This window comes from Paramisgurnus dabryanus, chromosome 1 (assembly GCF_030506205.2).
Source record: "Paramisgurnus dabryanus chromosome 1, PD_genome_1.1, whole genome shotgun sequence".
In the NCBI taxonomy this organism is placed as follows: domain Eukaryota; kingdom Metazoa; phylum Chordata; class Actinopteri; order Cypriniformes; family Cobitidae; genus Paramisgurnus; species Paramisgurnus dabryanus.
Genome location: NC_133337.1, coordinates 60,867,744 through 60,879,256, shown reverse-complemented (window position 1 = coordinate 60,879,256; position 11,513 = coordinate 60,867,744). Strand labels below are relative to the sequence as shown.

The 11,513-nt window shown below is 36.2% G+C and overlaps 1 protein-coding gene across 8 annotated transcripts in view; it reads right to left on the bottom strand.

Annotated features, from left to right (window-relative positions):
- plce1 (phospholipase C, epsilon 1) overlaps positions 1-11,513 on the bottom strand; it is a 101,098-nt gene that overhangs the window by 70,790 nt on the left and 18,795 nt on the right. Inside the window, exon 1 of one of the 8 annotated variants that reach the window (XM_065242734.2) lies at positions 6,259-6,405. The exons of 6 other annotated variants lie outside the window; for them this stretch is intronic. In XM_065242734.2, coding sequence (XP_065098806.1) covers positions 6,259-6,342 — 84 coding nt within the window. In that variant the 5' untranslated portion in view covers positions 6,343-6,405. Of the gene's footprint in view, positions 1-1,845; positions 2,002-6,258; positions 6,406-11,513 lie in introns of those variants that run through there. One more of the 8 variants, XM_065242736.1, reaches the window with a different exon arrangement.

Sequence of the window (11,513 nt, the reverse complement as noted above, 5' to 3'; positions counted from 1 at the left end):
CAAGTCCAAAAAAAGTGCGTCCATCCTTCACAAATTAAATCCAAACGGCTCCAGGATGATAAACAAAGGTCTTCTGAGGGTAATCTGCGCGGTGTTGTTGTAGAAATATCCATATTTAAAACTTTATTAACGAAAATAAATACCTTCCGGTATCGCCGCCACCTTAGTCGCATCCGCATTCAGGATGAGAGCTTACGCAGCCTACGGAGGCTACTCTGCTGCTGCTCTGTGCCCTCGCCCTCCGAATTTGTCATACGTCACTAAGAAAAGTGCGTACACTACGCTAATACTCTCTCCTGAATACAGAGGAGTCTAAGATGGCGGCGATACCGGAAGGTTTTTATTTTCGTTAATAAAGTTTTAAATATGGATATTTCTACAACAACACCGCGCGGATTACCCTCAGAAGACCTTTGTTTATCATTTGTCAATGGATCACAGATTTCACGAGTCACCACGGAAACCTCAGAGAACTTAAAGGATAACTCCGATATTTAACACTTTGAGTCTCATTTCTGGTTTGTTTTGGATGAACTACAGCGATGGACACTGAAATTTTGACAATGGGTCATGTTTTGACTTTTTGACTCGTTTAGAACCATCTCTTGACTGCTTCAGAATGAAAGTCAATGACCATGCACAAACATGTCATTAAAACAACACTTAACATTCATTTTCAAAACTGTGCTACTCGCCGAGTGGTTTGTGGTGTTCGTCACCATCACCATCTTTTTTAACATTTACTGATAGCTGATAAAAGAACCCTTTATTAATTGTAAAGCTTCCTTACAGTCCTTACAGATTTTTAATTTTGTGCAATGCTTTTCAGTATACTTCACTAATGATCATTTATTTGCATTTGACAATTAGGATCTGTTGTGACAGAAGTGGAGAATAGAAATGTTACATTAGTGATCATGGTAAAATGATCTAATATGTCCTGTATCATCTAATATAACCAAATATCTAAATTTCCCTTTTGGCTTAAAAATGATAGCTCAGGAAAGCAGCTGCAAAGGGCCATTTTAAAGAAAAAAAGTGAATTAGACAAATTTGGTGAATTAGATCAAATGTAGAGAGGGGGATAATGATCTGAATTGCATGTTTAAGAAATAAATAGGATACTATGAAATATATATTTATAATTTTATTTAATTGTGTACATAATTCTAACTGATAATAGGAAATATCTGACCACTATGCCATGTCTGTGCTTCACCTGTGTCATTCTGTGGGTCAGTATTAAATGCACATGCTGCAGAGACTGCATGCAGGGGTAACTTCTTTCCCTCAGTAATTATTCTTATGATATGCATCATGTGTTTTTGTTTGTTACCCATTTACTGTAACATTGCCACACTGTCACAAGTAATATATGTTAAGATTTCTGGCTCAATAATGACAATGTATTTGCACACACATTTATAATAACTTTAGATTCATCTCAAATTATCTAGAAAGTGAAAGAGAGTGATGAGGTTATTTATTAATTGACAAAATTGATATGGAATTGTTCTTTATTGTTAACATTAATTAACTGATGGAATTGTGTTTCATTAATAATGGACATAATTAAATGTATATTTAGTCTGAACACATATATGAATCAATGTTTATTAATAATGGGCATAACTAAATGTACTTACAATCACAAATCAATCTGTGTTATTAAAAAGTAGCTTGCTTCTATAAAAAAATATTATAAATTTTCTAAGACACCAATAAATATTTGTGACTGTAAAATGTGTTAACATTGTAATATTATGCAAAATATATGCTTCCACGCCTGCTGCACGCTCGTCCTAAGTACACGCATGCACGTTTTATAAACTAAAATGAACTTACCCTGCAACATAACCTGCTCCGGAGCAGGTTATCTTCAGAGGGTCAAGTTGCTATAGTTATTTTATGGATAACCCAAAAGTTACCTCCGTTTTTCGAACCGAAAGCAGAGGTTATCCGCTTGCTTACGCCTAAACTTACTCGGGTAAGAAGTCACATAACCTGCTTTCTGGAATACACCCCAGCTCTCTACTTCCTAGATATAATGTCAAAATTAGAGTTTTTGATTACGGTAACCTCCGCCCACAAAAATACGGCAGTCACCAACTAAGCTAAACCGCTGTTGAATCACACTAAACAAGCTACACAATCAGAACTCATTACGTATTTCTGAAGAACGGACTTCATAGAACAAGACATCAGCCCGTTTTTAGGACAGTGAAAACAGCCGTATAGAGCTCAATTGAGAGAAAAATACAGCGTTTTTACACACGAAACATGAACACATGCTATATTGCGCAACACATACATGTTAAACTTGATTTTTGGACCAAAGACTACAAGCAGCACTAAACTCTTTTATACTGTGTGTCTGTCTGTCATGTGTTATTAACACTATTATGATGTTCATGAATGTATTCACCAGACCTTTACACAAATAAACAGAAAGCCACTAGAGTATTATTATTATAATAAAGGATTTGACTGAGAGAAGAGCTGCAGTATTGTCTCTGATCAAAGGAGCGTGAATCACACAAACTGTCTCCCCAGCACATTCCTCACAAACCACACCTTCAACAGCCAACAACACACCCATGTGAATACTCACAAACAAAACACTAATGACAGGTACTACTATACTAGAGAAAGTGAATTACAGCTGTCTGCTGCTAGAAGATAAGTGATTCACTTTAAACACATCTTAGCTGATATTTTTACAGTAAGTGATACTGTGGTTCGGTTTAAATCTATTAAGCTTTTTCCTGCTTGTTAGTGGTTTCCCAGTGCTTAGGATAAAAGTGTCTGCCACATGTAAAATTACATCACGTTTCATAACCTGAGCAATCAGAAACAACACCAGCGACACTTCATCATTCTCCATACTACAAACCTACACAACACCTTTAACTACAAACCTACACAACACCTTCAACTACAACACACACTATTGAATATACAGCTTTTAACTCTTTGCCATCCATTACATTCACACAGGTTTGATGTACTAAAAACAGCCATTAGATCTGTATTAGCAGGACAGAAACACAGCTAACATCATAATATCAGTACTTAACCAGTACATCACTGTGACAGCAGGAAACTTTTGATTTTTTTAATACCCTGGATTGTGATTGGATGAGAGTCTACGTACACCAACATCTGCTGGTCTTTCTTTTGTGTTTTTTTTTAGGGATGCACCGATACCACTTTTTTGGAATACGAGTATGAGTACGAGTACTTGCATTTCAGTACTTGCCGATACCGATACTGAGTACTTAATAAAAAAACATGATTTAAATTTACAGGTAACAGCTTTAGTCATATAATTTAACAAAAAACAAAGGACTAGTTTTTCAGTTTGTTGTAAACTCTGCCTCTTTGGACAACACAAGAGGCATTAACCCCTTACATGCCGCTCAAACATAGACATTTCTCAGACCACGGTATCGATTCCAGGTATTGGGGGACTTTTAACGAGTACTTTAGAAAATGTGGTATCGAGGCCGATACCCGATACCAGTATCGGTATCGGTGCATCCCTATTTTTTTTTATATGCCATCAGAACATTTTGCAACATGAATTAAAACTCTGCAACCTGAGATCCAGCATTTGAACCTGAGGTTACACAATTTAAGATTAACCGTAAAAGTTTTCATAAAAAATGTCATTGTTATCAAATTGCTGTACAATAATCTTATTTCAAGAAAATCATTTCAACGAGTTTGCACTGGTGGTTTTCTGACAAACAAATAATAATTCACCAATAACTAAGCAAACCCCATTGAGAAGAAATAAACATTTTTATAACAACAACAAGCTTATTTAATTTATATTCCCTGATTTATATTAACTTGGTTTGTGCATTACCAGTTTATCTGCATTAATCAAAGTTTCAAAGAAGCATTTAAGTGTTTTTCTCTCAACATCTGCAGTTCTGCACAACACTGACAGTCTAATTTAGTTCACATCCAGATGTCACGCATGTCTGAAAATTGTTCCACTTTTACAAGAGCTGCTCAAATATCGAAATTTTTTTAAATTTGTGACTCTGTAATGCTGAAAGCTTAATAATAAAGTTTCTGTATTCTCTCTCTCATCCTGTGTTTGCTTAGGCATAGATTAGTGCGTGAGAGTTATCAGTGCGTGACATTCACTCTCATACAGGATGTGATGTCATCAGTGATGTCAAGGCTCTAGGTGCTGTTTGTTTGCTTTGCTTTGAGAGAATGACAGAAATGTTGGGAATGTGTTAATTCTTTCATTATCCTCCTGAGACTATCTGTGTGAACAGCACTGAAGAGAAACTAAAGTTTTAACTATGAACTACATGTATCAGTGTTGTGAACTGAAATAATAAGGCAATCATTAAAGACACTCTCATATAACATCACAGTTCTGACAGAAGGCTTTTTCTACTATTATTGGTGCAATTAGTGTAAACTGGTCTGTAAATGAAATCCTCACTGTTAAAAACGCAACACTGATTCTATAACACATTACATCACAACAGTTAAACAGGATTTAAAAAGAAAATGAAAGCTGTTTGTGGTTTGCAGTGCAGTGAACAACTGATAATCACTTGCTTACTGTAGTGTAGCTGCAACTAACGATTATTTTCGTAATCAATTAATCAGAAGATTATGTTTCGATTAATCGACTAATCGGATAAAAACCTAAATATTTGCACAATTAGATTTTTCACTTATTATAGCTAAATGGAGCACTAGATTATATTCACGTGTAAAAGTGTACTTTTAAAAGGGCAAAAGCCACACACTAATTCAGAGTTTTACTAATATAACCTTTTTGATTTTGATATTTTAAGAGTTAAATAAAAAGGTTTGTGTGGCTTTAAATGTAAAACGATAAAAAAAACATATTGATTCTTCAGGGATTTGCTGGTGAGGAAATTTAGCCACAGATTAATAAACTAATTTTAATCAAAACCAGCCCAATGATCATTCAAAATTAGTCTAAAGGGATTCTAATAGCCAACTGATCGATGAAAATGAATTTATAATTGATTGTTATCGATTTTATTGATTAGTTGTTGCGGCCCTACTGCAGTTTAAGTACTTTCAAGGGTTTGTAGTATAATAAACTATGTTGCAGAAGTGCTTCACTACTTCCAGCTTTTCAGCACCAATCTCATGAAAGTTACAAAATGAAAAGCAGTAACAGTTCATGTTGTTTTTGGGTCATTGACAGAACTCTTATCAGTGTGTTGATTACTCATGAACTGTTGGAGATCAGCTGTTAATTAGCCCATAGGATGAGTCAGTGTTGATTTTCCTGTGTTGTGGCGGACAGCAACTATGAGTCTTATAAAGTGCCGGTAAGCTTTAAACAATACAAAGCAGTTTTAGCAAAGCAATGCAAAACTGTTATTAGTCACTGTGTGCAAAGTATATGATATATAAGATACAATACTAGGCATAAATAAATATAAATATACACATGTAAACAAACCGTAAGATTAAACAGCTGCACATCACAGATGAATCTCTAAAGATGATACAGTAAATATGATAAAGTGTTTTTCCCTCCTCATCCTCTTAGATTAGACACAAATCTTTCTTCTTGTAATATAAGCGAGCAAAACATCACTAAAGTGATTATAAATATGAGCAAAATAGTTTTGTTGTAGCATGCTTACAGAATTGTTTATGGTACTTGAGCAACGAAGAAACGTGAATGAATGTAAAAATATAAAGCAGGACACTGCCATTGTGTCCTGCTAATCTTAAATCACTGCTTAATTGAAACATTCAATAAATGCCGTTATTGTCTAAAGAAATGTGAGAGCGATTCTGATTTGGACTGATATGAAAACATTGGATCCTAATAAAAATTAGATCAGTTGTCAGTCAAGCATTGCCTTAATGGTAATTTGCTGACTATTTTTTGTGAAATGCATAACTTATTGTAGAGTTAATAAATGCCTCCATAAGTTTTTCTTTTCAATACAAGTCCAATATAACATTAACCCAGTGGTGGGAGGAGTACTGAAAAAACCAACTCAAGTAAAAGTTAAGTACAATTACTTACCAAAAAATTTAATGTAATGACGTGGGCGCGTAACCAAGACGATATTCCAAAATCTCTACTGGTTGACAAATTTCTACCTGTTTATCATATCTACCGGTTTATCACACACCACTAATTCACACTGCCTCATACAACCTATATTTGTGACTTTTATTATACTATTTAAATATTTAAGACATGATATTAAGCAGATATTAAAAACTTACCTTAATGTGCTTTTTTAAATTAGAAGAATAACTCTTGAATTGTGGTATTTCAACCAGTCTGGGCAAGCAAAGTAGGCATGACATAATGACACAATTGCCTTTCTTCGCCTTCACTGCATAAAGCTAATTCAGGTAAAGCCATGCTGAACTGCTGTATTTGAGTTGAAGCCTTCACCACACTTCCTTCCTCCTTCTCCTCCATGATTAAACTAAATTGTCGCCACCTAGGTGTTTTGAAGTTTGTCTGATGCAAGTTTTCTACGCGCGATTTGATTGGACAGGAATCACTGTACTGATGATTCTCTTTAGCCAATCATCACTGACAGGAAAACATAAGCAGAAAATGTAGCAACGGCAGGTTGAGAGTACAAGTAAAAGTACACTGTTTTAAAACTACTTAATAAAGTAAAATTCCTGAAAAAAACTACTCAATTAAAGTAATGAGAGTATTTGTAATTCGTAACTTAACACCACTGCATTAACCCCTTTCCTCAAAATGCAAGTTATGTAATTCAAGCTCAAGTTGCTTTGATAGTGCATGGCGTTCAGCCCTTCTGCATTGTTGGGTCTGGCCTATCGCATCTTCCTCTTCACAATAGGTCAGGCGAGTTTGCTGGCCAATTAAGAACAAGGATACCATGGTCCTTAAACCAGGTACTGCTAGCTTTGGGACTGTGTGCAATCCTGTTGGAAAATTAAATGTGCATCTCCATAAAGTTGGTAAGCAGCAGGAAGCATGAAGCGCTCTAAAACTTCCTGGTATACAGCCTCATTGACCTTGGAAAAACACAATGGACCAACACCAGCATATGACATGGCACCCCAAACCATCACTGACTGTTGAAACTTTACACTGGTAGGGCCCTATAAAATCCATTTTATTTTTTCTCAAATTCCATTTTATTTTTTCCCAAATTCCGTTTTCTCCATTTTAATTTTTGCAAATTCCGTTTTAATTTTTGGCAATTATGTTTTTTACCCTTTACTGTTCTTTTTTTTTTAAAGAGTGTGCCTTTAATGTCAATGATTAAAATGTAAATGATTTGGGGAAAAACTGGATAACACGATTACTTAATGACTGTAAAACAGGCATTTACACACGCACATACACACACACACACACACCTCAATTCAATGCATTGTTTAGTGGTGTTGCAGAAGGCTACAACAAGGTGTCAAAGCAGTGGTGCCTTCAGAAGTGCCTTAAACACATCGGTCCAGCGGAACGCGATCCAGATTTTATACACGATCGCTTGAAATGCATATAACTTTACAAACATACACAGGATATAGTGATCTGACTTAGGACAGCATGAGTGCGCAGCTCTTTGCACGTGCGAGCGAAAGAGAGACAGAGAGCGGCGCCATGATGCAGATGATTATATTTTAAATGCGAGGGATAGTTTGCCTCAGCTCGCTTGAAATGCATAAAGCTGAACAAATACAGGAGGATTTGTGTTCGGACAGATGCGAGAGCGTGTGCACGTGAGAGATGTGCAGTGAGACAGACGTGGATGAGAGAGTGCATGTATCTTTGCGCTCACCGTGAACAGAGTGTTGACAAAACTTACAAAATAACAGTTCTCCGGTCACATAAAAGGCATGCGAGAACTGCTTGGAACTAAGTGCTTAGCGTCGAATTTCTTAATTTTTTCGCTGACGAAAGCAGAGTCGTGGAGAGCCGCTTCACGATGGTTTAATTTTTTTGGAGGGGGTCTGAAACGACGGGAGGGGGTGTGTCGCCCAGATTTACTTCCCCCGGTCTGCATTTCCCCCAGACATACGTTCGTCTCCCACACAAAAACATAATTTTATTCAAAATATGTAAATTCCGCGAAATTCCGCGTTAATACTAGATTCCGTGTTAATTTGCCAATTCCGCTATTCCGTCCGCGATTCCGTGATCGCGGAAATTATAGGGCCCAACACTGGACCTCAAGCAACATGAATTGTGTACCTTTCCTCTCTTCCTCCAGACTCTGGGACCCTGATTTCCAAAGGAAATGCAAAATTGACTTTCATCAGATAACATAACTTTGGACCACTCAGCAGCAGTCCAGTACAGGAATATAGCAGTCGCCAGCTTTGGCTCAAACGGCACTGCTAAGCTAAGCTGCTGTCGAATCACAACAAACTACACAATCAGAACTAATTACATATTTCTGAAGTGGGGACTAGGGCTGCACGATTCGGAGAAAAAATCTAATTGCGATTTTTCTGATCAAAATTGCGATTCGCGATTTAAAGTGCGATTCATTAGTATATAATAAAAGAGCTACATCCAGGTTTGTTGTGGTGGTTTTAATAGCACCATAGAAAGATGCTGCACTACTGTTTATTTAAAACCTCTTAAACATTGTACCAATTTGTCTGCAGGACTTTGCTCTTCTGCAGACAAACTTTTTTTTTAATCTAAGAACATTAAAATACAATTTAACAAAAATGTATTGAAAGTTTTCTTTAAAATAACACATAGGCCAATGTATTTTGGCTGTCACTACAACAATGCTTCTGACAAGCAAATGTTTAGTTTTTTCTTTTAATCATAAGACTATACTCATCTTGTTTTACTTTTCAGGCATCTGTAATAAATGTAAATATATTAGTTATTAGAATCTATGATTTAACATAAGCAAAAAATACAAATAAAACACTGCACAGTCCTCACGGTAGGATTTTAAATGTGGAGCTGCAGAAGCTTGTTCAGTTAAGAGTAAGGAGTGATTTTAATTTTTGGTGTGTAATAAACATTTCTGACACAGAAAGCACCAGGGCCCGGTTCCCCGATAACGTTCACTCTTAGCGTGCTAAGAAGACTCAAAAAGATATATCTTACCAAAGTTGTTGATGTTCCTAAGTGTGTTCCCCGAAGTGTCTCTTAGGAAGCTTCTTAACACGCTGGCTCTAAGTTCGTCGTACAATGGCGCTGTCCCAAGTGAAGGTGCTGAATTATTTGCGATCGATCACTCAGGGATCAATTTTCCACTTCACGCGAAGGTTCATTACGACGTTAAGAAAGACAACACGTTATATACAAATGGAACATTACTCAAATTATTCCAGTCACATTTATTTTAACATAGTTTAAGTTATCCGTAAAATATAGACTATTAATTAAATGATCAAATTGTCAGTAATAGTAGACGAACCGGGTATCCCTCGCTATTTATCCACCCTCCTTATACCGTTGTGCCACTTGTGCCGCTTCTTGACATGGGTTTTGACTTTTTAAAAAAATGTAATACACTTTTATACGAATGTTAAGGTACTTAACAATCAGAATTGATTGGCAAGCAGCTGCAGTATTTCTGTTTAATGTGGTATTGCTTACCATTAATGTTTTCAATAAAAAGCAACCTAGTTAGATAGAGAATATGGTCTAAGAAGATCTAGCAGCTCCATAATGAGTTGTCTTGGAAGGCGATTTTTTTATTTAGCCACGTCAGACAAAATGTCAAAAGGTTTAAGGGTTGACGAATAAAAAAATTGGCATGGACTAAACAGTTACGCGGCCGGTGTTGTGTGGAAGTCTGTTCCCCCTATGTTTCCCTTTAGTGTAGTGTTTTTATAGCATTTTTATCACATTATACGTTTATTCTTTATATACATTGAAAGTTTTAATGGCTACTGAGATGTATATGTGTGCATTTATGTAATGTATCTTGACTGTTCTTGATTATAAGTCAATTATTTTTACAGTATGAATCATATTATATGTATAATATATATTTATTATGTTTGGAAACATAACAGTTTTAAAACAAACAGTAGAGAAAAAAAGAAAAGAAAAAGACAGGCTATATGTTAAAAGACATAAAACTGTCAAAAATGAAATATTTAATAAATTGTATAATAGAATACATGATATTATTGCTTTTTAGTATAACCAATTGAAATCTTTTTAAATAAATTATTAATGTAACGTGATGAAACATAGAGGGAACAGACTTCAATGAGGAACAAACACCGGCGCCGTCTTTGATTCATTAGTTCTGATACCAAATAAAGTCAACTGCATAAATAGTCCTGTATCCATTGCAAACATATTTTATTACAAGTCTTAAAAATGTCCATAACATAAAATCATTGTCAGCATACCATAGTTTGACTTGTACTGTGCTGCGCTGATTTCTAAAGACTGAGGCGATAGCGTTTTGCGCTCAAACAACGCTAAGAGAGAGCTTACGAATGGTCCAGACCAACCTTACGAAAGTGTGACTTACAGAAGATATACTTAGTTTACGAAAGTTTTGGGAATCGTGCCATAGAGTTAAGAGAGAGGTTAAGGAATAGGTTAAGAACTACTTAGCGATAAGAACGTTTTGGGGAACCGGGCCCTGGTTACTGTCACTTTAAGACAAAAGACAGCTTTAAAACTGCTCTGCTTCAATATACTGATAAACATCAAGCTGTTTATGTTCACTTAGACAAGAAAGAAAACTTAAGTTTAGTGATCACGCGTGTGCTGACTGCTCTCTTTGTGCGCGCTTCATGAACCCTCGTGCCTGTAAATATTCAAAGCGGTGCAGATGTGCGCGTGAAAGAAAGTATAATGTACCTCTTTCGTCTCTCTCTTATCTTTCGTCTGCTGTGTTCCGGGCTTTAATGAAACCTGCTTATAGTCTGATGAGGCGCTTGTCATTGTTTGCGATGCATGACGAGAAACGGACGTATATACACCTTTCTTTAAGTCCAACATTACACAAAAGGGAAATGTTTTCGCGCATTTCTGTCCTTTCATTTGCCGGTTAATGAGTTATAATGGGTTTTTAAAATGACTGAATCCAAAATCTCCAACTTCATGACATTCCGCGTTGTGCAGTTAATTCCATTTGTATGCATTTCGCGATTCTGTCCGTGTTTTCCGCATCGCGAAAATCATATGGCCGTACACTTTGTTTAGGAGTTGATCTGCTGCTCGCTCATGTTTTCCAAATGGTGTTATCTGACGTGTAGTCAGCACATCAGTGTTAATGCACTCTATTGGTTTAAACTGCATCAAACGTAAAATGCGCATGAAGCGAACTGTCAAAAACTGCGTACTAGATGATTGTTATATTTGATAGTTTTGAATCGAAATAATCGCAGCTCTTGCGATTCGAAAATCGCATCCATTCACATCGCGATTTAGGTTTAATCGTCCAGCCCTAGTGGGGACTTCAAAGAACAAGGAAGACATCAGCCCGTTTTGAGGACAGTGAAAACAGCAGTTAGAGATAAGTAAATTGTGTGAAAATTTTTGCGTTTTTTACACG